The sequence below is a fragment of the Barbus barbus genome (assembly GCF_936440315.1).
Source record: "Barbus barbus genome assembly, chromosome: 45".
Taxonomy (NCBI): domain Eukaryota; kingdom Metazoa; phylum Chordata; class Actinopteri; order Cypriniformes; family Cyprinidae; genus Barbus; species Barbus barbus.
In genome coordinates, this window is record NC_136723.1 from 6549991 (window position 1) to 6575904 (window position 25914).

At 35.5% G+C, this 25914-nt stretch overlaps 1 protein-coding gene across 1 annotated transcript; it reads right to left on the reverse strand.

Annotated features, from left to right (window-relative positions):
* Window positions 1-1377: 1377 nt before the first annotated feature.
* LOC306864110 (procollagen galactosyltransferase 2-like) lies at window positions 1378-11527 on the reverse strand. The gene is made up of 12 exons (XM_079407828.1): window positions 11156-11527; window positions 10106-10216; window positions 9856-9973; window positions 9464-9598; window positions 8050-8254; window positions 7689-7808; window positions 6107-6183; window positions 5924-6030; window positions 5682-5814; window positions 4197-4324; window positions 3795-3998; window positions 1378-1824 (listed from the first exon to the last, which is right to left on the reverse strand). Exons 1-12 carry the CDS (start codon window positions 11356-11358, stop codon window positions 1590-1592), a joined length of 1776 nt encoding a protein of 591 aa, XP_079263954.1. The 5' UTR covers window positions 11359-11527; the 3' UTR covers window positions 1378-1589.
* Window positions 11528-25914: the final 14387 nt, after the last annotated feature.

Sequence of the window (25914 nt, forward strand, 5' to 3'; positions counted from 1 at the left end):
CATTTCTATTGTTCTCTTTTAAACTATATTTTTTTATTAAGTTTTAGTTTTAGTTAATTTAGTACTTCCAACTAGTACTTCCAAAATGACAAATGTTGCCTTTAGCAATCTGAAATATTTATTTATTGTATTTTATTTCATGTTTATTTTTAATGGTAGTTTAATGTTCTTATAAAAAATATTTTTGTGAATAAAAATAATTGGTAACACTTTATTTTAAGGTGTCCTTGTTACACATGTTGCATGCATTTACTATTATAATAACAATAAATTATGCATAATTACATGCAAGTAACCCTAAACCAAGCCCTAATCCTAAATCTAACCTTATAGCATGTGGTTAATTAATATTAGTCAGTATTTCACTGTATAAAGGACACTTTAAATAAAGTGCAACCAAATCATTTGAAAAAAGTCCTTAATAATAAGGGCACTCTAGAAAACCAAAATGTTGTACTTTTGTAACCAAAAGTTGATGACGAAACTAGAGCAGAGGTAGCAGCTGGACATAACGTCTTTATTGTCCCTGCTGGAAATGAAGTGAAATAACTTCCCAGAGTGTGTAGATAAATCAACTTAGTCGAATTATATAACACTTTATGATTATATTCTAGCCCTAACTAGTATTCTAGCCTCTGTATTTATTCTCTGTCTGAGAGAAAAAAGAAGAAAATGTCTGTGAAGATCAAATACATCCAGCATTGTAATTTTTCAAAAAACATTTTTATTTTTTTTCAAAAACAACCAAATTTTCCAAAACTCTTATGTCATTTCATTTGGTCCTGCTGTTCAGTTTGGAGAGACACAGAAGGGAATAAGACAGGGAAGATAAATAAATAAGAACAAATGATTATGATGGGAACAGAGAAATTCCACATGAACAGCAAAAATGCACCAAAAAAAAGAAAAAAAAGTCTTCTTCCACACACACCATTTCTAATATAGACTAAGCTCTGTTTGTTCGATTGTCTGAGCATGATATTCTTTATGACAACTGTTTAAACTCCAGTAATAAAATTTATAATGCACCACTTCCATAAAAACCATCAAATGTCTTTTTTTATGTAGTTAAAGAAAATTAACCTAATAGAAATGCAAAATTTGCTTAATCCATACCAAAAGATGGACAAAAACCTCCTCAAATATATCAAACATTTTTCCTCTTGAATTGTGGTCAAATATAAGAGTCATCAAATGTATTACAGCCTATTGCCTTTACAGTTTTTAATGTTGATTTTTCTCATTTTCTCTTGTGCTGGCTTGAAAACATTAAATTAATATTAAATACTATTAAATTATTAAACTTAAATTCATAATATCTTTTATTTTATGAAGTAAGTAAATGTATCTTGTTAACGATATTTAGATTTTTTTTTTATGGAAAACAAGAAAAATACTGATTAAAAAATATTTTTTTTTGTTGTAGAGGGAAAATCTCTTCCTAAGGATTGGTCCCAAGTCTCCCTCATCTCTTCCACAGTTTTGAGATCTCCATGATGAGTGACATTTGCCCTTATAAAGAGCTGCTCACTCCTCCTAATCCCTCTGCTCTTTGAAAATGCCCATTCATGCCATTTTGGGGCTGCACTTCACAGCTCATCCTTGTAGGTGGCGCTCTGCAGGCCGGCCGGTGGCTGAGAACCCTTGAGAGTTTTATGCGAGCCTCTCCAGTCCGTGGGCACATTGTCGTCATCCCACAGCGTAGACGTCTCTGTGTCGCTCACCCACTCCGGGTCCCCAGCGTAATGGCAGGGCTGCACCAGAAGGGGGTGTGTGGAATACGCCATCAGATTCCGATTGGGAAAATGGGATTTGTAGTCCTCACTATTGAGAGAAAACACCAAAATAAAACCCTTTACTTAAGCTCTAATGATAATAGGGTTTAGACAATATGGTACAAATATCTTCATGTGATGTCACCATGTACATAAAATACAATATTATGGTGATTATACTATATAATATTTAAAAAAATCCCTAACCATAAGTGTAAGCAATAATATAATATAATGCCATATTTTATTCCCAAGTACAAGCAATATAAATATACATACGTACAATACTATAAAATAAAAGCAAACAAATAAAAGAAATTATACTATAATAAACCTGTGTTTGTTTGTGTATCTATAAATAATTGTATCCTACTTTATTATTATTATTATTTAAATCCATATTTTATCCTGATTTAAAACAAAAACCTGGCCATAAGTGCAAGCAATTATATAATAATTACCAGGCAATGAGTGCTATGATAATACTTATATTATATGTATTTACATATATACATATTTTATCCTAATGTTTAAAATCTCCTACTCCTCAGTAGAATATAATATATATATTATAACTGGGAACTAAATATATTCCTGTGTCAGTCTATAAATTCTATAATTCTATAAATTCTCATTTTATCCCAATTTTAAAAAGTACTAGAGATGCTTGCATTACAACCTTTCAAAGGAAAGAGGTCACCTCTTATCTAGTTAATGTCTCTTTTGGATCCAGAATCAGATGGCGAATCACTTTAGGGCTCGTGCTGCTCAAATTTACCCCAATAAATGAATAAAATATGAACTTTCAGTAGAAGCCTGAAGAGGTATTTCATGTGCTGAGGGTAAACGTGTGTATTGGGCCAGCTGGCAGAGGGCCCTTGGCTTTGTCAGACCTGGAAGGAGAGCAAAGCCGCAAACACCGGATAAAGTAGCTATTTCGCTGGAATGCGTAACGGGGGAGGCAGGGCAGGGTGTTTAAAGGGTTAGCCGTCAGCGGGGGAGCAGCAGCACGCCCGATCGCTGGAAAGATTGAATAATGCTGCTCTGATCTGACCACTCCAGCTCATCAATTAATGTCTTGTGAAGTGAAAAGAAGCATTTTTGTAAGAAACAAATCTGTCATTAAGACATTTTAACTTTTAAGTCATCGCTTGACTCGTTTCTGTATGGAAGCCCGTTTCCGCCACTGAATAAAAAATTAAAAACCCACTTTTTATCTCACAATTCTGACGTTTTTTCTCAGAATTGTTCTTTCTTCCCCTCCCTCCCTCAAAACTGGACTTTAACTTTTAGTTTATGTTTTTTACGTTTGTATCTCACAATTCTTTATATCTAAAAAAAGTCCGAATTGTGAGTTTTTATCTCGCACTTCTGACTTTATAACTCGTAATTGCAAGTTTATATCTCACAATTCTGTGAAAAAGTCAGAATTGTGAGATAAAAAGTGGCAATAACCTTTTTTTATTTTTTATTCAGTGGCAGAAACAAGCTTCCATACTTCTGGCTAAAATATCGTCCATAATATAATATTTCCTGTGAAAAAAATCCATCCCCTGTTGTCTTTCACATCAAAATTTACCGCCATATTTCTTTACAACTGTTTTTGTTTGTAAACGGTGCTTGATCTGTGCAGATTTCTTTCCTGATTCAGACGAGACGACTTTTTCACTGGAGAAAGCAATAAAATGAATAGAGGACTTGTATTTTAGAAGCAACAGTTTGAAGTTAAAACGTCTTAATGATGGATTTGTTACAAACACGTAACTTTTCACTCCACATTAATTGATGGACTGGAGTGGTGTGGATTGAGATGTTTTTATCAGCTGTTTGGACTCTCATTCTGACGGCACCCATTCACTGCAGGGGATCCATTGGTGGGCAAGTGATGTAATGCTACATTTCTCCAAATCTGATGAAGAAACAAACTCATCTCATCTTGGCCTGAGGGTGAGTACATTTTCATTTATGGGTGAACTACTCCTTTAAAATTTGTTTAGGCCTGAATACTGTCTTACTCACTTGGGGTGCTTGTCATACATGATGGGTAGAAACTCATCCACAGGAAGCATCTTGGATATCGGTTCGGCGTTGAGGAGCTTCTGAGCTCCCTGAAGAGAGATGGCATAAGACAGCGTCCAGTAGGAGTAATCAGCGTACACCAGGTTCCTCACATTCTCCACTGCAACTTCCTCTTCAAGGTTCACCTTCTTCCTGCCCAGGTATCTGCAACAGATCACCACAACAGTTAAAGACACCTGATGGGGGAGCTATATCTGTGAGGAGTTTTACGGTTGGATTACACATGCATATTTTAAATAAGAATTTAAAAAAGTCTTCCTTATAACTGCAGCTAAAGCAATATTCGGATTCTGGTTTCTTCAAGTTACCACGGCAACCGTATGACAGACAGGCGTCACTCACATGATGTCCCAGTCCAGCTCCACCTGCTCCACCTCCTCCATCAGCCGCATCAGGCGACGTTTAAAGTTGGCTTGGAAACGCACGTCATCCTCAAAGATCAGTGCCTTATCTAGCTGCATATCTACCATCTATGAGCAACAAATATCTCAGCATTAGAATTCAATATATTTCTTAAGTTCTTTTTTAGAACTTAAAAGACTCCATTTGTTAACATGGACAATGAAAAATACTTCTAACGCACTTATTAATCTTAGTGCATGCTAATTTCAACATTTAGTAATACATTATTAAAAGTTGTATCTGTTAATATTATTTAATAACTCTCAACTAACATTAACAATAAACAGTTGTATTTTTATGAACTAAAATTAACAAAAATGAATAAATACTGTAATAAATGTATTGTTCATTGTTAGTTAATCTTAGTGAATGCATTAACCCACGTCAGCTAATAGAACCTTATTGTTAAAAGAGTTACCGATAACAAAATATCAAACAAGGTGGCATTTATTTAAATTGCCCCTATTATGAGGTTATGAAAGGTTCATATTTTGGTTTTGGGAGTCCCCAAAAACAGGTTGACATGGATGCAAGGTCAAAAAACACTTAATTTTCTTATAATATGCATTTATTTTTACCTTATTTGCTCAATGACTCCCAAACGATTCACTCAACGATTAATTTTTCCAAACCCCTCCCTTGCCTGACGCTAATCTGCGGTGATTGGTCGATTTCATTTAAAGCAGTGTTTGTGAGCGCAGTGCGGCTTTGTGTACAGCCGTTATCTAGAATGATTTATGGAGCAGATAAAAAACATATAATCTTTTATTAATCAAATATCATTTCGACTTAACGCGTTTCTTTATTTAAAGGCTGAAATGTGAGGTTTACCTTTTTATGAAACTTTTTCGAAGCTTTATTTGAACATTTACATGAAATATTTGAACATGCTATTAAACTGGTGTCAGTCAAATTGTCATTTAAAATCCAAACATCATTGGTAATGTTATTGTTTTAGTGATTATGCATACAAAAAGTCATTTTATTTGTTTAAAGCTTGAAGTGATTTATGAGTCATTACTTTTTGAACATCTCCAGCACATTTGAACAATACCGTGATAATTTTGGTCTCTATAACTTTTGGTGATAAGACATTTTCATACGTTTCATCTCTAGTGGAAAAGAATGAATTTGCATTTTCATTCAGACCAACATGAAAATCAAGTTTTCCCAGGTCTGCGCGCGCAACAAGTGGGCGGGCAATATGCTAATGTTTCATGTTGATGTCAACATGAAACGGCTTGGGAACTCGTTTCAATGATTCAGATAGACTTGAGAGACAATAACTTTATACACGGTGCACTTTCATATTTAAAACGTTGCAGGATGTTTTCATTCACTTAGAGCTGTGTTACACACTGCATGAAAGGTCATTTTCAAAAATTCATAACAGGGGCACTTTAAATAGTTTTAGGGGCCACTGACCTCTTTCCAGATGTAGTAGTGGCTAAGGAAGCAGCCCACCTCTCCCTTGGTCAGTGTGCGGCCAGAGAAAGGGTCATAGTAACCAGGTAAGAGGTCGACACCTAGAATCTTAATATCGCTGCTGTTCAGAGCTCTGCATGCACACACCAGCGGAAAAACTAAATTATTGCTCTTATCATGATCTGTAGATATAAAGATAGAATGAATAAAGATGCTTCTTAGGAGTACATGTCTGTACTTACGCTCCATCTACAGCATCCACAACTTTGGCATCAATCTCTAGCTCATACAGCGACCATAAGATCCTGTCCCTGCGGTCTTGACGTCTGCGCAGGTTTATCAAGTAGATCTGAGGTGAACAAACACACGTGCTAAATGTTTCACTCAAAGCAATGGTAAAATACAGAGTATGTACTCAACTTTACCTCATCAAAGCCCATGAGATCAGACTGTTTGGGAGGAACGTGGACATAGCGAGACAAGTACATTGGCGGCCCATGGACTGTGGGAGAAATGACTTCAGTTAGGACACAAATCCTTGACAATGATTCTGTTCGATTAAGGAGCTAATCACTAATTAGCACCAGATTAGTTCAATCTTCACATACAGTGGGGTTCAAAAGACTGAATCACACAAGAAGCTCTTTAGGACATTTTATGCTACATTATCATCTGATTTTGTGAAGTTCATAGCTATGGAAGCAGGTCCCTACCTTTAAATTACATGTTTAATGTTACTTTTTCTCATAATTGACATATATATATATCTCTTGTTATTGTAACTTCATATCCCATAAAGTGACTTTATATGTTACCACTGCAAATTTTATCTCATAATCTGACTTAATAGGCTTAAAAGACTCTCACATTTGTGACTTCAATTTCATATCATAATGTTCATCTAATAATTTCCCTCATTTTTTCCCTTGTGAAAAAGAAATACACTTTTGCATAATTTCAAATGTGTACTAATTTTTGAAATAATGTAATTTAAAAGATTTCTCTAATATGCAAATAGAATGTAATGTTTTCAGACACTCAACTGCATGTTTGTTACAATTAAATTAAAATGTTTTACAGCTTAAATTTATATTAAATTCAGTTAGCTGAAATTTGAAGTGTTTTTTGACCCACTTATGTAGGACCTATGTACATATTTATATAGAGTTTCATAATTACTTCTATTGTCTTCTACTGTCAATGTACTGTACTATTGTACTTCTACAGTCTAAAATATACTTTAAAGTCATTTCTATTGAAATGTATATGTCATATATTTACATAAATTTGTAATTACGCACATGTATTGATAAAGGTGCAAATGAATACATTTAAAATATATTTACTGTAAATGTAATATTACATAACACACTACAGCTCAAATTATAGTCATATTATAGCATGTGCTTTAGTATGTTAGTCAACACATCAAAATAAATTGTACTTCTAAAGTGTATTTCTTCAAAGCATGACAAAAATATTAAAATAAACTTATATTTTACTTATATAAAGTAAAATGCTCAATATGACATTATTAAAAGGTGCACTTTATAAAAATGTATTTCAAGGTAGATCACTCAAAAATAAAAATTCTGTCATTATTTATTCACCCTCATGTTGTTAGCTAATCTTTGAAACACAAATGACAATTTTTAATTTTTATCGCTCTATTTAAAGTCCAGGTAACCAAAACTTTAAAAGACCCAAAAAGGTCATAAATCCCAGGTTTCACAAACAAGGCTTAAGCCTAGTCCTAGACTAAAATGTTTCAACTGAAAGAAACTTGCTCTGACTGATCTTAAAATATATCAGTGCCTTTGTTTTGTCTTTAGATGCACACCAGTATGCTTTTTTGTTTTTTTTTTCTAAGGCACGTTTATAAAAATGACTTAAATGTCCTAATTGAACTATGGCCTAATCCTGGTTTAGTCTAAGCCCTGTCTGTGAAACCGGGCCAAAGTATAATTTAATTTAATTTAAAAAAATCTAAATGTCAGTGTTACTCACTCAAAGATTCCAGGTAAAGGTGGACAAAATTGATTCGATCATCTTCCACGGTCTGATGAGGCTTTGCAGGTACGTTCAGATACCCATAACGCTCCTTGTTGCACAGATACATCTGAACCTCTGTGAATTATATCAGATAAATTAAGAATTAATTATATCTGATAGATAATGTCAGAAATTTTACTCAGTCCATCTCTTTCCAAAGCTATTTGACTGTCAATCCTAAAAAAATGTTACAGTCAGCTGGACACAGGGAAGAATTTTTCCCTCAATCCCTCCAAACTAAATCCAAATGTTAAACTCATCATATTGTGTAAGATAAATGAGATACGCTGGGGTCGTCCAGAAGGGGGCGCCATACCTGATATTCGGCAGGAGAAGGCAAAAACGATGATGTCGTCAAAGGGCCAGGAGTAGTCTTTGTGAGGGGGATGAAAGGACACTTTCTTGGTGCCGCCTTTGCGCAGGTCCAACAGAATAGTGGAGTGGACCATTGGCGTGGGATAGCAGCCAAGCCTTTGACGCTGCTTTGTGGGGAAGTACTCAGCAGTACGACGATAGTATCCCTGAGACAGACACACAAAAAAAAACTGAACAACACAGCCAAAGGAGCAAACAGACCCTAAACTAAACAGACCTATAATTAACTATTATCCTCAAATGTGATGTGGTATTTCTTAGGAGATATTCACTTAAACTGAATTGAGAAATTGTTTGTCACACTTTTTATGCACAGAGCTTTAGTGTGCTTTGTGAAATGTGATTAATGATTCAGTTTGTTTGGACAATTCATGCAAACTAACCCATTAAAAATTAATCACAGAGTCAGTTTTCCATGCAGAAGATCCAATGCAACATTTCATGTCTTTATGTAGCAAAATATTTAGTTACATATTTGGTGAATGCTGTAATGTAGGTAAATATTTATGTAAATTATTTAAATTACTGCAAAAATAAATCTTTACTTTTATGCTGTATATATAAACTATTATTGAAATGTTTGGGGTTGTAAAGAAGTCTCTTATGCTCCCCAAATGCTGCATTAATTTGACGAAAAATACAATAATATTGTAAAATATTATTACAATTTTAAATAACTGATATCTGTTTGAATACATTTTAAAATGTAATGTATTTCTGTGATGCAAAGCTGAATTTTAAGCATCATTACTTCAGTCTTCAGTGTCACATCTTCCTTCAGAAATCATTCTAATATGCTGATTTCATGCTCAAAAAATTATTATTATCAATGTATTAATTGATGTTAATGTTTAAATTATATATTTTTTACTGTCCTTTGATGAAGGATGATGTCCTTTGAGGGTTCAAATGAACAACATTTATTTGAAACAAATCTTTTCTTGGAATATAAATGGCTTGACTATTAATAGCTGACATTTCTGATAAATTCATGCATCTTTAATAAATAAAAGTATACATTTCTTTAAAAAAAAAACTAACTTTTGAACAGTAGTATCACACACACACACACACAATGAAGTTAGTTACTATCGTCACAACTAATTAAACTACAGTCATTAGCTTGAGTAATTTAAATAACCAGTAGTCTATAAGTGGAGAAGATACACTTTAAAGTAGTTTCTCCAGTGCTGTTAATATTATACAGTAACAGTGAAAGCAGATATGGCCACTTTATTGATGTGGCGTATTGCAAGATGAAATGATAGCTATCACTCATTGCATTGTTAGAACATACACATGTATACATTACACACTCATAGACACGTCCAAACTGGAAATTCATTGCACTGTACCTGTGGAGTGATGCCACACCAGAAGTTGGAGTACGCTGACTGTGAATCCAGCATTGGGGCAATGACTGACTTGTTTTCCGCCATCAGTAGATGCAGTGTGTCCGGGTTAGTCAAAATGTTGTCTGTGTCTGAATACTGCAGATGAGGAAATAAACACAAAGAATGACACCTGACAACACAATCCTAATGATATAATTTAATAGTCATGATATTAAGAAATATAAAACACATTGGCATGATATGAGCAAAAATAATTCCACAATTCATATTTATGACCCCAGTAGGATCTTTGAAGTATTTTGACCTGGTTGAATTTTTTAAATACTCCTGGTATATATATTTGAGCATGTGTGATCCAAAATTGGGGAGTATATGCTCTAACTGGGTCTTACCAGAATGTAGTCAGCCCAGCGTTTCTTGGCAAAGTTCAGCGCTGCCTGTTTGAGCTTCATAACATACTCATAGCGGCCGTTAGTCCAGTGCTTGGGCCCCAGCTCACCTACATAGGACCTGTGCAGATAAAATAAACCAATTCAAACTTCAGTGGTAGCACCTAAATTTCAAAAATGTGAAAAAAAAATACATTTTTAAAAGTACAGATTTAACAGGACAAAGTATCATGTTGTGTGATGATCATCTCACGTGGGTTTATCTGAAGGTCTCCACTCAATATAGTGATATTGTGTTTGCATGACAGTGAGCCATTCTCGCAGGATTGCTGTCGTGTTGTCAGTGTTGTGGTCTGTCGCTGCCCTAAAAGAAACAAACAGAGAGACAGGAATTAGGTACAGTAGTGATGTTAGTGTCAGTAAACTGCATCCACCTGAACACATACAAGCCACTCAATAGATTGTACGTCTTTGGCCATGCTTTATGATACAGTGCATATAAGTAAGTAAGTATGTGAGCATTTACATTTATCTGTTTTCTATGAAGACATGTGGTGCAACCACCATTCATAAACATGCAGGAAAAAGCAACTGGAAGTAATATCATAGAGTGGACCTGTGAAGACCCTCATTACAGGGAACTTTTAAAGACAAGGCAAAGTTATTCCAGGTCATAAAATGTCAAGTGGCGCAGCTCCCCAAAAATGCAATGATATATAATTATAATTCATGATGTTTGTACAAATACATTGCATGTCTATAAAATATCTAAACTTTTTGGAAATACAAATGCTTATGATGTGTGCGCTGATTTATTTAAGGTATAAGGAAAATACGGCATTTCTTGATAGTTACACCACATGACGTTTTAAGTAAACTTTAAAAGATGTTTTAAACTTGGCTGCTCTTATTTGTCAGTGACCTAAATACTAAGTAATACAAATTAACTACAAGAACGAACATGTCATAACTATTTTTCCTGTTTGCAGTGTAGCATTAGACTTATCATGTCCATTTTAATCTGAAAAAAAAACATTTAAAACTACCTAACCATGCACTACATCCTTTTTACCCAGTTTATTTTCTAAATAGTACGCTGTAGAAATGAAAATAAAGTGCATAAATAAAAAAAACATACATCCCGAACGTTATTAGTTGGGGGAAGGGGTTTGATTTTGGGAGAAAGTCTGAAAAAGTCATGGGGAGGAGGTGATTGAATGCGAATAAGATTGACCTTTTGACATCTACAAATAATAAGAAAGATCATCAACAAGCTTAAACGGCAGAGAAGGAAGTCACCTACCAGATAGAGATGCGCTGTTTGGGATAGTTTAATCTCTCGAGAGCTCCGAGGTAGTAGGGTAAAGAATGAGCGGCGTTCCGAGCTATTATAGCTATAACGAACGTGGGCGGCTGCATCTTTGACTCTTCGGTGTAATTTTCCTCTGTAAAGTAACACTGTGATACCGCAAGAATGGTACAAACACTTATGATCCAAGATAACATGGCTGGATTTCGGTGGTCCGCTGCGTCGTTGCACAAACAGTCCCATCCGCGTCAGCAGCTGTAGTTAAGAGGGCTCTTCCCTAAACTTCACACTCCCCCTCAAAATCTCCGTTCCCCCCGGAGGAGCCAACGTGTTCTGTTAGCTGGGTTTGGGTTACAACTTCCGTGTGAGGATTTGTTCTTCGAACTGCTACATTTTGTGTTCACTGTAACGTTTACATTGACTGTGATTTAGAATGTTTCACCGGAACACATCGACGTTTTTTTTCTGAAGCCCAACTGTTACCTTTTAGAATGTTAAATGTAGCGTTAATGTTTTCGCTACATTGTTTCACTAGCCAAAATGTTTCAGGGCAGTATGCTGGCGTTCATTTGGGGTTTTTCGTCACACAGCAACACTGACTTTCTTTTTTCTCGTTTTTGTGGCAACCAAAGAAAGAGTCCTGAACCACTGCCATTTTAGCGATTTTTCTGTCGAATTAAATCACAGCAGAGATTGTTGAACCTTTACGATGGAATGTTGTCATGTTTAGTCCGAATTCCCAGAGTACATTGATAATTCCTTAACGTTTATTCATTTACATTCTGCCTGGAAGGACAAAATTAAGAAATATCCGTTTGATAAAGTGATAAACTGAAACCACATCATCAGTGTATCAACATAAACATGCTATCGTACATTAACAAATACACTTCAAACAAAACATATATGTATCTTATTAGATGGAAAGAGTTCATATTTTACAAAAGTTCTAGCTGCTTCTTTCGTTCAACGTTTGCCTACAGTGAACATCCACAAGAGGGACTTGTTGAGCTTGTTTCACAAATGAACCAGCTGGCATTTTAACATGACGTGTCTCCATTGGTTTGACATTAAAAGATAGATATTAAAAGTTTTGGACAACCTACAGATGACATGGCATAAAACTTTAACAAATATTTCACAGGTTTGTAAAATAAAAGATGCGGCTGTGGTTTAACTCAACGCAAGCACTTCAAAAAAACTCCATATTGTTTCCAACTTTTACTGATTGTTTATCTGCATAGGCATGTAAAATTGATCAGTGGCCATCCACACTATTGAGTTCTTGTCTTTATGAATGTTGAGATGCTCCTCACAGAGAGATCCAGTGAAAACGAGAAGCTCAGTGAGGAGATGCTGCTAAAGAGCAAAACCTTGGAGGGCATAATCAGAAAAGAAAACAGCCTACAAAGAACAAAGAGATAAAGGCGCTGAGAGAGTAAATGGAATATGGCTGACATTGAGCTAAACTGATTTCAGAGGCTTTCAAGTGGCTCTGCTGTCATTGGCCAGTAGCATTGCCTGTAACAATTAAATTAGCGCTGTGTTCAGACCTGGTCTGGAGACTTGGGTCAAAGGGAGTTTTGTGGTACCCACACCTACCCCTCCAACCCCTAGCCCTCGGAGGGCACTTTCCCAGCGCCTTCAGCACAGCCAACCCTGAGAGAGTTCACCAACATCCCAACTAACTTTTCACTGCTGGGTCAAAGGTCTGAGGAGCAGGGCAGCAGGGTGTGGCGGGGGTGGGGGGTCGAGGGCACACAATACAACTAGTCCGGGCCCAAACATTTATTCAGAAAAGGTGGGGCCATTTTCCCCCCTGGACAACTTTGATTAAGCCACTTTATCCCATGCCTAGTGGGGGGTCTGCCATGAGCCTATGGATATACGAAGCATGTGGCATACAAAGTGGGGGGGTCTGCTGGTCCTAGCACCTCCGCAGACTCTTTCTTTACCGGGTCAGTCAAAATCCCCAAAGGGGCAGCTGGGACACTATGGGAAAGCCTCGAACTTCGTCCAGCGTTGTGAAAATCAATAACATGTTCCCATACAGACGTCTCACGGCTCATCAGCTCAATAACTGTCACTCACGGTCCCACGCTCAGCTCAATCACGCAAACTTACTCAGCAGTCTTGAAGTGACAGGCCAACACTGAATGAATGTCAGTTTGTGAAATTAGTTTGAATCTTCACTGAAGCATTTTGGGAAGTTTGGTTTGTAAAAAGACATCAGCTGTGTTTTGAATAGAATACAAGCATACTGCAACAATAACATGTTTAATGCAACATAGGCCCATTGAAAACCCAAAAAAACATACTTATACACACAATTTACCATTAACATTAAAACACCAACAACTTTTATTGCTGTTCATATCAGAGGGGTAGATGAATAAAGGTTCATTTTTGTATGGGTCCGTGCACAATAATATGTTATGACTACAAATTACCCTAGTGCATGATTTGTAAATGAATACATTTTGAAATTTACGTCATATAACCAGATGCAGATGCATGGCATTTCTGATACAGTAAACTTGCTTGGTAGCTCACCTGGTGTTGCACTTCAGATGGGTACAAATTTTGTTAAATGATGTTTTATTAACAAAGTTTGGGTGGAGCACGTTCAGATAATCAACTTAATTAGCACAATAGTATAAAACGTCATTCAAACTGCATTCAAAATCACATATGTTCCTTCTACATATGTCCAAATTCACAGTATTCAAAAAAACGGTAAGTCAAATGTACTTGAAGGTCCTGCTATTTATTCTGGCTAGATTCTGAAGTGTGCATCTGGTGGGCATGTTATTGTCCCATCATGAAGCCATGGGAGAGAGTTGTGAATGGCAGTGAAGTGACTGGTAGTTCACATGACATGCGTTCAGATTGCATTCATACACATTCATATATATATTCATATATAGAATGCAATATAACTTTTAGCTTTTTCAAAAGTAATTACCTATTCAAAAGAAGTAGCTACTCGGAGAGTGATTTCGGACGCAGCCCAAAAGTTCTAGTTTGATCTAGTTGATCAAAATCTAGTTGAGCACATTGCATCATGAGATACAGTGTTCTCTTTTTGTATACTGCACATTTTAGGTGAAAGTGAAGTGACATACGGCCAAGTATGGTGACCCATACTCGGAATTCGTGCTCTGCATTTAACCCATCCAACGTGCACACACACAGCAGTGAACACACACACCGTGAACACACACCCGGAGCAGTGGGAATGCAGTACAAAATTTAGTAAGAAAATATTGAATTTCGCATTGCGCTTAGTAGTGTTTTACGGTTGAAGGAAATGTCTGTAATTTTAACAGAAAATGTAGTGGTAATTTTCTGACAGGCCATAACCTGTTTTCCTATGGAGTTGTTTCTTACATTGTAAGACATCTGAGTATTTCATGTAAGCTACATAGAAAATATGCATGCTGTTTATGCCAAAAAAATCTCATTTTAAAAATTTTTTTTTTTTTAAAGTAAAGACTGTTGGAGTATGTTTACAAGAAAATCCTATATCTGTTTTTTTCAAAATTGTGCATTTAATTTAATGTGTTACCAATACTTACAACGCTATCTCACGGCAATTCGTACGTATTTTACGAGGTGGCTAATTCGTACGACCTCACTCGTACTATTTTGTACGATTTGTCTAAACCCCAGTGACAGGTAGGTTTAGGAGCGGGGTTAGGTGTAGGTCATTTGTACAAATTTATACGAATTGGCAACTCGTAAAATACGTACGATTTAGAAAAAATCTTATGAATTTGTACGAGTGCGGTCATACGAATTAGCCACCTCGTAAAATATGTACGAATTGCCGTGAGATTGGGATACTTACTATTACTTCGGAATTGTTTATGAAATTGACTAGCAATTTCTGAGTGAAAAGTTTCTAAAATTTTCCCAGTTTATGGTAGTATGCCATTTCAAACATACAGCTTTCTGAAGCTCAAAAAGGTTACTCTGACTTCTAATACCACCATCACTACTGTGAAAGTGAAATGCATTTCAATTATTTACTGTCTTTGTGGCTGATAATGCAAAAAGATACATCTTAATGAAGGAGAGCTCCTGGGGATGTGTTGATAGTATAGATAAATTGACTGGTAATCAGACCATTGGGCAGCTCATATGTTCCCATTTGGCCAATACTGCAGGATGACCAAAGCACTTAGACGAAATTGCCTCTGTAAATCTATAGCAGTTGCAGTGATTTTGTTCCATCAGTAGAGTGGGATTCAGTGACACTTTAAGCACACGCTTTGCTTAACACACTTCTGCAAACCATTGCTTTTTCATATTGAAGTAATAGTGCTGAATAGATACCCACCAAACAAGATTCCCATTTTACACTTGATGGACACAGCTGGTCTGCCTCCAGGCGCCATATTTATAAGAGGCCTTGACTCATTTATTTAATTGTTCCATTTCATTATTTTTAAAAAATATGTTAAGGCATAATTCTATTGGTATAGTGACACATCAATATTCAGGGTTGTAGTTCACCCAAAAATGAAAATTCTCTTATTTACTCATCCTCGTGTCATTTCTAACCCCACATGCAACTGTTTTAATTACAAAAAATCGCCAAAAGCGCAATGAATTTACTATAAATGTGTTCCATACAACCCATGTGCTATATTCAAAGTCTACTGAACTCATATGAAAGCTTTATGTAAGAAACCGTGAAAGTCATTTAAGTCATTATTGTCAGACTTAGACTTCAATAACATCAAATGCCATTGGTTGAGTGTTTTCTAACCAAACATTGCAACTTCAACATCCACACTGCACCACATCCCACTCTGTTGTGGTGTGGGAAAAAACAGCATATACGTTTGAGATGACATGAGGGTAAGTAAATATATTTTTTTAAAGAAATGGCTAACAAATTAAAATTCTGTCATCCTTTATTTACATTCATATTGTTTTAATGCTGTATGACTTTCTGTCTTCCCTGCACGTTAGAAAATGCCAGGTTAAAAACAACCCATGGGTGAAATATGGACAAACTCAGCGATTGGGTTGTTTTGACCCCTTCTGGGTAGTTTATTTAACTTAACTTTTGCTTAAAAATGACTATTTCTTGCTTAAAATTAACCAAAAATAAGGTTGAAAATGAACATTTATTAATATGTTCAATAAACAAACATTTATTAAGTTGAATAAATAATTAAATAAAAAAATATTTTTAAATAGCTTATTAATAAATGTTCTCCTTTTGATTATTGCTGACGCTTATTTTAAATTTATAAGCTAGCCATCATTTTTAAACAATAGTTGAGTTAACTATCCTGGGTTAAACATTTAATCCAACCGCTGGATCAAAACAATCCAATCGCTGGGTTTGTCCATATTTTACCCAGCACTGGGTTGTATTTATAGTGAGGTACACAATATAAATATTCCTCATAGCTTTGTGTGAGAGATATACTATATATGAACATATACCGTATGTTTCAATTCACTCCTTTTCCAAATCTCATTCAAATTTGCATAAGATTAAATGTGCAAACTCATTCTAATAATAACACCAAATTATTGTGCTTCTGGAACACAAAGTTCTATATTTGAATAAGCATGAAAGAGATGTAAATTAGACAAAATGAAACCTTCTATTTGAAACTGAAATGTTAGGGCTTTTGTAAATGGATCTATTTTGTAATTGCATCTTATTGCGTACAATTCATGTGTGCATTTTGTTTTGGTTTTTTAATGTTTTGACCTCATAAGATTTAATCAGATAATCATAATTGACCATTCGCCGGGAGCTTGATTGACAGGCGATCTGACCAATCATAACCTGAATCCACGAACCAGACAGGAGAGTAGATTAACATCGATGGACTTGAACTTGAAAAATTGTGTGTATTGACATCTTTCCGCGGTTAAAACCAGATACCTTAAGTTCATTCATGTTTATTTTGTGCTATAATAAAGAGATGATCAGTTCACGTTCCGCTTGAACTGAGGCTCCACAGCAATCTATCATGACACATTAAAGAGCCACAAAACTATTTCATTTTTGAATTTCTTAAAAATAACAAAATATGACAGCTGAGACCGTTTTATGCCTAAAGTAACCTGCACTGTCTTGTCTGTCGGCATGTTGTCAGTTCCCTCTTTGCTCCACACTGTATTTTTCACTGTGCGTGAGAGCAGCATGGCTTGTCAGACATAGCAACAGTAACTAAGGGGAGGTCTTTGCGACGGGTCAACTGGACCTTTTTTTGCTAATCTGTTACACTCAGATGTACGTCACTATGTGGAAGAAAATCTGTCGCTATACTTCCATTTCATTGTGACTTTAAGATCTACAACAAAGAGACAAATGTTTAATGAATAACACATAAAGGGATAGATCACTCACAAATTATAATTGTCTCATGTTGCTCCAAATCAATCATTTTTATTTTGGGTGAACTTTAAATGTCTGTTTTAATGATAGTTTATGGTGTTATCACTTACAAAGTGCGGCAGCACCTTAGAATCACTTTCAGGAACAGAGCAGCTTGAACATTCTTCTAAACGTCTTGTTTTTTGTTCTTCACGAGAATGACATGTTTTTAATGATGTAATGGTGAATAATCTTCATTTTCAGAATTTGAATTGTTCCTTTAACTTCTAACAGTAACTACAGACAGGTTTCCTTGGTTTCTGTGAACAACATAAGCACAGACTGTAGTGCAATTTGCTTAACGGTGAGAGCAAGTGCACCTGAGGACTCCAAATAGTGCCATATTCTCTATTGCTTTATTACTTTCTGTATGATTTAACAGCTGGCAAATGGTATTATGGCCTAATTAAGTCCTTTCAGTAGCTGCAGCCAGCTTGCTCAAATTAACTGTCCAGCGGCGTTCATTTCAAAATAAAAGCACTTTACTGACGGTTCCTTTGAGTTTTATTTGCACTGCAATTTTTGATGTCTGTGAATGAACTGTTAACTCTTGTGAACTGATTAAGACAGAATTGAAATCATTTTGAAAAGCCAGTGTCTCTTGTTGTGGTGTTTTGTGGTTGTGGCTTTGTTGAGAGTGGCTGTGTGTACTTAAAGCACCGTGGCTCTGTGAAACCTACAACAAGGAATGCATTTCCCAGTAGTCTCTTTAACCTAAGTCATGCTGCTTCACTTACTGTCCGTGTTGCCTGGCAACCAGCCAACCACAGTGAAAGAATTTGTGCCTTCTTTCCTCTTAGTGAAGGGGGGAACAAGAGAAAGTGTGAGAGACCGTATACAGACCCCCTCCACAGTTTGCTAACTAAGCATGGGGTGCCGGAAGTTAACAAGAAGCGTCCGGAATGCTGGAAATGAATCCAGTGCCACACTTTCTTTGCTGCAACACACTTCATATCATTATCTTTAATGATGTCATCAAATATTTAACACTCTAATATTTCGGCATGTAGGCAATATCCCACATAGGCATCGTGCAATATCTTCAAAATGTACAAGTAAAATAATATTGTCTCTGTGTGCTAAATTTGAATCTTACAACCACATCTTAAAGTTTGTGATATTTCATAATGTTCAAATAATAAATAAAATCTAATACATATGAATTACTATAAAATTATATATATTTTTTTTATTTTAGACGTACATACAACAAATTATATTTAAAATAAATGCTGTTCTTTTGAACTTACTGCTATGAAAATAAAAATATATCCCTGTTTTCGACAATATTAAATAGCACAACTGTTTTTAACACCAATAATAATCATCATATTAGAATGATTTCTGAAGGATCATGTGACACTGGAGTAATGATGCTGAAAATTCAGCTTTGATCACATTAATTAATTACATAATACAATATATTCAAATAAAAGACAGTTATTTTAAATTGCATTATTACTATTTTGTAATAAAATTTCACAATATTATTACAAAAGCATCTTTTAAAATCTCTTACCTACCCCAAATTCTGAAAAGTAATGTGTACATCTTATATATGGCTGTTTTAATATAAGTCTACAGGATTTCATAGGTCTAATAACTTTGAAAAGTAATCTCAACGTCTTCTCAACAAGCTGCATGATTTGATTTTTACTTCGTGTGTCATACAAATGATGGTTTGCGTTGACGTTTTAAAAAAATGAGCAATAATAATGACACTTGGATTAGTAATGGAGTAAATTACAAAGAATAGGAGAACAGCAAACTAAATATTATTCATCTAACCAGTAAAAACATCACTTGGCCTTTCAAATCTGCTATAATAAAAATGAAGCTTTTCACTAAAAAACCTACTGCGAATCCAGTGAGGAATTGATGTTTCTTCTGAAACCACAGATGTCATAAAGATGGTCAATGTAGAAGATATCCCGGGGCTGTTGTATGCATCGTTTTGTTCTATAATATATCCCATTCAGACAGATACTCTATACTATTTATAGATTGCATTTATGTGAAGAAAATCTATAATGCAGCTGTGATGGAATAAAGCCAATGGCGAGCAATGAAATATAAACTGTGATAACAATGGCACGAGGAATATTGTTTTATTGGAAACAACACTGAGCCTTTTTAGACACACATAACTTAAATGTGACAACTTCAATTTCAGTCAGATAAAACACATACAAATCTGAAATCTGCAGCAATCTTCATAATTTCCAGCAACAAAACATTTCATCATCCGACACGGTCACATTAGGTGTGATTTACAGTTCAAAATGTACAAGTGAAAAACAGCGAACAAATTGTCCTTTATAGTAATATATAGCCAGTCGTAATACATAAACAAAACTATTAAAGTTTCTTTAGCTCATAATCCTCTATAAGCATCTTCTCACAGATGGTCGGAGGTGTATATTGATCCAGACTATCTTGTTTAGCGTATATAGCACGCTTGAGATGCCTTCATCTGGGGAGGCTTATTTTAGAAATCTCCCTGGCCCATTGTTCCCCTCCTCCTCTTTTCCTCAGAGGGCCAGTTTCATTGCCTACCCCGTGGATCTGGACTCCTCTCCCCCACTGCTCCTTTCAGCTTCTGGGTTAAACATTTATCTGTGAATAGGGAAAGCACAGTGCCAAAACAAATCAATGTTTCCCACTGTCCTGATGTGCATGACTTGACAATATCCTGCCCAGCTGGCCCACTGGGCAACTTGAATTTTGTGTATTTTTCTCCCTGCTAGAGGTTTGTTGCATCGGAGTTTCAAATTTGTTGAGTATAACAATGCGATCAAATCCAGAAGCTTACTGGTGTAAAACAGTTGGCTTCAAAATGTCTTTATATTTTATTCCAATGTCTAAAATGTAAACGTCATCATACGTATGCCATAGAATACTGGCATAGAAGAACAATTTTGGGTTCCATAAAGAACCTTTCAGTGAACAGAACCATTTTTCCTTTGTGTGAAGAACATTTGAATAATCTGAAGAAGCTTTTCACACTATAAAGAACCTTTTGTGCAATAGAAATGTTAAAGGTTCTTCATGGAACCAAAGATACCAAGAACAGTGTACATCCTTAATATTATTAGATTTTTTTATTTTTTATTTAATTAACTAATTTATTTATTGCAGTTTATTTACTAGAATTTATACAACTATATTTCTGCTGCTTTATATATTCCCAGTAAAAAAAAAAACTACTACAATTTCATGTTCAATTCAGTGTTACTTGCTGTTTCTCTACTATAAAGAAACTTTTGTGTAATGGAAAGATTCATGAAACCTTAATAAAGAACCTTAATTTAAGAGTGCATCCTATTTATTATTATTACTACTACTATTTATTGCAGTTTATTAACTATAATTTATACAATTACATTTCTGCTGTTTCATATACTGTAAAAAAAAAATTGGAGAATGATTAGCAAATAAAATAAAATCCTATTTAAGTCTTTCTACTTCAAAATTCCATGTTTAATTCAGTTTTGCTTTTTCTCCACTATTAAGAAACTTTTGTGCAATGGAAAGATGCTTTGGATATTAAAGGTTCTTCTTGGACCCAAAGACACAAAGAGACATTATTTTAAAGTGTACATCCTTTTATTATTATTATTTATTGCAGTTTATTAACTAGAATGTTACAATTACAGTTCTGCTTTTTCATATATTCACCGTAAAAAAAAAGTATTTTTGGAGTATGATTTACAAGAAAATACTAGTCTTCAAAATTCCATGTTTAATTCAGTGTTAGCTACTTGCGGTTTAATTGTAAATTCAAGCTATTTCTGAGGGAAACCCTTTTTTTAAGTTTTTCAAGTTATGCAGTGAACTGGACAATAATGTTGTATAAGTTAAACAGCTTTTATTTTGTCTATATATAAACTGCCTTTCAAAAATAACCCTAACATTTGCTCATATAAAAAGTGGCAGCTAGCACAGACTTTCTCTTTAAAACGCAATGCAAAGCACAAACATCTTCCATTAAACTATGTAAAAGCCATCAATTAAGTCTAAACGTCAAAGGGGTTCCGTTAATACTGTATTAAATGAGTATTATTACTCTGGATAGCGGTTAACCCTCTGAAGTGGATTGAGGCTGAAGCTGTGAAAAGGCGGCGGCGGGAAAGACGCTTTTAGCGCCAAATGAGCAATGGATTGCACGCGGGAACTGAAGAGGAGGTTAACTCGCTTACTTCACACAGACAGATGAAAGGATAAAATAGTTTCACTTTAAGAGGGAGGAGCAGTGCCCAGGAGGCGGGAGTTAGGCCATGATTTATTAGGAGAAAAAGGACAGCGAGGGGATCTTTCGGGATGAGCGCTCGAGCGGCTTTAGATGTTACCTCAGTACTTTGCTTAGATTTGAAGCCTTATTCTTGTAAGTCGGGTGGTAGAAGTAATAAATAATCTTTACCCGTTTTTCTTTCAAGTATCTCACCAGAAACACCTGCTAATCGAATCAATCCTAGAAAAAGATGTGTTTTCGCGGTTTCTGAGGTGAAACCGTGTGTTTACTAAAAATATGCTTATATCTGATGTTATAAGAACACGTTTAGGATTTTAAATCAAACACATACAATGCTAACATTTAAAAAAATAAACATAAAAAAAATAATAAAATGCATAAACCTTTATGCATTTAAACTCACCTCCACAAAACAGTAACTGATGGATGCTTTATTCATAAATATACAAGGGGGAAAACTTGTTTTTTTCCCACCCAAAATATGCAGTGATGTCACTGCAGGCAGCCTAAACATTATATATAGACCTAGCCTATATATTTAGTAGGCTATTTAGAGATATTTGCTAAACTATTACAACAGATAGACGATAACGTTAGTAAAATCGTATTTTTAGTAGCATAGGCTATATACATTAGTTATCTTAGTTTAGCAAAAATGTTTAAACTTGTATAGTATTTATTACCTATAATAACAATAAGACCTAATAATAATCTAACAATACATTGTTGTTATTATTAATATCAGCCTATATTATTTTCTCGTTCTTTATTTATTTTTTGACCGAGGACATTTCGTTTGTTTTCAAATGGTCATGTATTTTACGTAAGTGCCTGGTTACAGCGTTGTACTAGCTTTCCTCACCCAAGTAAAGGTGTCCAGAAAACAAACGTCATGCAGTGTGTGTTGACAGAATAAACAGTGAACGGATTGTGATCACTTTTGAGGAGAAAATGGGGCTGTTGTGTCTTTAAGAGGCTGCTGGTCCCTCGCTCGCAGCTGCTGGCTTGTGTGCAATAGAAGACAGTGGAGATTCATTACTTCTATAGCACAATGGACATTTATCACCCCATGGTGTTATTCAAATTCAGTACCAAGCGAAGATCATCCCCACTCCCTCTCGCCGTTCGTCGTGGCAACACCGGTATTGTTGCGGGAGCCTGAGAAAAGGCTTCATAGGAGCGTGATAGTCCGTGCCATTCCATAAGAACCGTCCCATCAAGGCATTACTGAGGGCGTGAGGGATCTTCGAGCGACCCAACGCATCCCTCCTTCTTGCGTTTGACCATTTTCTCCGCTCGCGTTAGTGAGGATACACTGGACAGAGGCTTCCGCGCATTTTCATCACAGTTGCGTTGAGAGAAGAGGCTTTGCTGTGTCACATCACACTACGGGCGACTAAAGTATCGAAATGGGTCGACTGGAAATGGTTTTTGGTAGTTTTTCGGGTTATCAGAAGAAGATATTCCTTTGCCTGACGTCGAGAGGTGGAACTACAAGGATGTGCGCCGTTACAGGTGCAGACATGGCGAAGAGCTGCTTCTGTATCAAGCAGGACTTTACGAAACTGCTCCTTTATTTGATTTCTCATTTTTATTTTTTTCAAAAGTGTTTATTTTTATGTGGTGAGGTTTTGCATTTTCTTGTGTGGTTTATTCAGATTTTTAACAAGCGCACTGCACGCGCGTCAAACTTTTAACCCTCTTCTTAAAGGAAAAGCTTTCTAAAAGGAAAATATGTTAGGGTTTAAATTTTTTTTATACTGTGGATTCGATTAAAATAAAGTTTGCGGTTTATAAGTTAAAAACCCGTTTAGGAATACGTGACTTTTTATTTATATTTTTTTGAAAGACCGGTTGCAACTTTTTGTTTAAAACTAATCTTATTCGTTAATCCTGAGGTAAAATGTACGTGCCAGAGCTGTTTATTTCATTACAGCAAACAACGCGATATACTTTTGCATTTTAAAGTAAAATGCATGCATTAAAAGAACGAGAAATGCGGAACTTAAGTGTTTAAACAGGCTTATAAAAGAATAACATTTTGTGTGGAAATCTACTAATAGGCCCAACAGCCACAGGGACGCAATGTGACATTTCAGTTTGTATTTAGGTTTACACACCGAATATATTTCCATGGAGTTGAAAAACAAGCTTTTCAAAGGGTCCCAGAGATTGATTGTCCAAACGCAATTCTTGTAAAATATAATTTAAATCCAAGAATTGTGCCTGGACATCTGTTGCTGGAGATTCAACATCTTCGTTCTGGAGGACTATAGGCCCTGCTTTCTGCTTCTACTGTAGCTACACTAAATATTCATTTTCGTAAAGTTTCCCTAAAGGTAAGAAGCACATTATATGATACAGGGACGATTATTTCACCAGTTATTCTTTTCAATAACGTTCCCTAGATAAACGCACCGAAATAAAATAATTATCTTAACACTTTTGCTTGACACATTCGCATCCTTCAACATTTAATATGTGTAGTAGGCTATATGAACAACTGCATCGGTCATTTGAATGTTGCTTACTAAAGTTATATTTTAAACAATTTCCCAAACGAAATTCGTTGACTGCAAGACTTTTCATATGTTTTGTTCCTTGTGTATTTATCCTTTTCTCATTGTGTATGGCAGATGAATAAAAAGTCACGCTGATTATAAAAGCATGGTGGGAAAATGCTTTGAGCATGCTTGAGTTTCTCATTCACCGAGACTGCCATCTTTTGCCAAAAGCTGCATGGTGAAGAACTTCTCAATGAAACGACATTTTCTGTCTCATTTATTAAACTACTCGTATCACTGCAGAGATTCTTTATGGTTACTGCCTTCATTTAATTTTGCATTTTACTGTCTGTGTGTGTTTCAGGCCTGTATATTACAGACACATGCAAAAAGTGTGTGTGTGTGCTGGCATCTGTCTGATTCTCGAGGACAAACACTAAAAATTAATTTAAGGTGATTCTGAATTTTCTTCAATCATCAAGCAGTTTAACAGCGGGGCAGCTGTCGCTAAATGGTTGTTTTGCCTTGATTTGATATTCCATTTCAGACAGTCGATTGATTGTATTGGTAACTATTCGTTTCACTTGCTTAATCAATAAACTGCTAATTACATTACAAAGTAGTTTCAGTGACGTTTTTGACAACGAAAAACACCCATTTTGTTTGTTTGGAAGCATTGACTCGAGTTCGAATTAAACCTTTGCACCTGCACCACGTGTGATTAAGAAATTAAAGGGAATAATTAAAATAATCAATAAATAGAAACACCTGTGCTCTACCACTCATTTCAATATCTTTTGTGCTTTGTAATAAAAGGTAAACACGGGGCCTGATGGGCCCCACAAAATCTTTGCATTACAGGCAAGTGTTTGATGATAAAGCAGAAGCCTATATTAAAAGTAGCAATCTAATCACATTGGGGATTGCTGGAACACAAACCAGACAAACATAACCTTTAGCTACAATCAGGCTATTTTAAACCTATAAGGCGAAGCCTGTGCAAGGGGAAAAAATTAATCGCAAAACACAATCTCCACACAAGGTGAAATCAAAATAGCGGCCATTTATTCCCTCTAAATATTGTCGATTGCAGTTTGACTGTAGGCTATCTAAACGAAATTCAACAGAATATGTGTTTGCAGGATGTCGATAGTGTTTTTTTCTGTCACTGATAAGCTTGTAAATGACCTTGCCTGTCGATGGCGCACTTCTAACGGTTAGTGACGAACCGTTAACTAAACTACTTCCGGTGGAAGCACGGGTTTCCAAAATATAGCTGAATACTAAAAGTAAATGATACTAATACAGCCGTGTCCTGGCGGACCGGTGGATTCAAAGGAGAGGTAGGCTAGTCAAAATCCAGCAGGCTATGTTTACTTTATTTGAAGCCTATTTCAGGCCTGAACTTGAGCGTCAACACATAATTGGTTTATTTGGAATAAAACGAGAAAACAATGTAAAATTATAGACTGAATGAGCGAGAGAACCATATTTTAAATGTGTCTGAAAAAAATAAAAATAAAATAAGATTCTACATGGACAGATTAACAATATTTTAATTATTAATTCGCACTGCAAAATTACGATG

Coding starts and splice junctions, on each gene's coding strand:
- LOC306864110 (XM_079407828.1), bottom strand. CDS start 11,358: ATGTTATCTTGGATCATAAGTGTTTGTACCATTCTTGCGGTATCACAG. Junction 7,809..8,049: donor CTTCTCCTGCCGAATATCAG/GTATGGCGCCCC, acceptor TATAATTCACAG/AGGTTCAGATGTATCTGTGC. Junction 1,825..3,794: donor ATGTATGACAAGCACCCCAA/GTGAGTAAGACA, acceptor TTCTCTCAATAG/TGAGGACTACAAATCCCATT.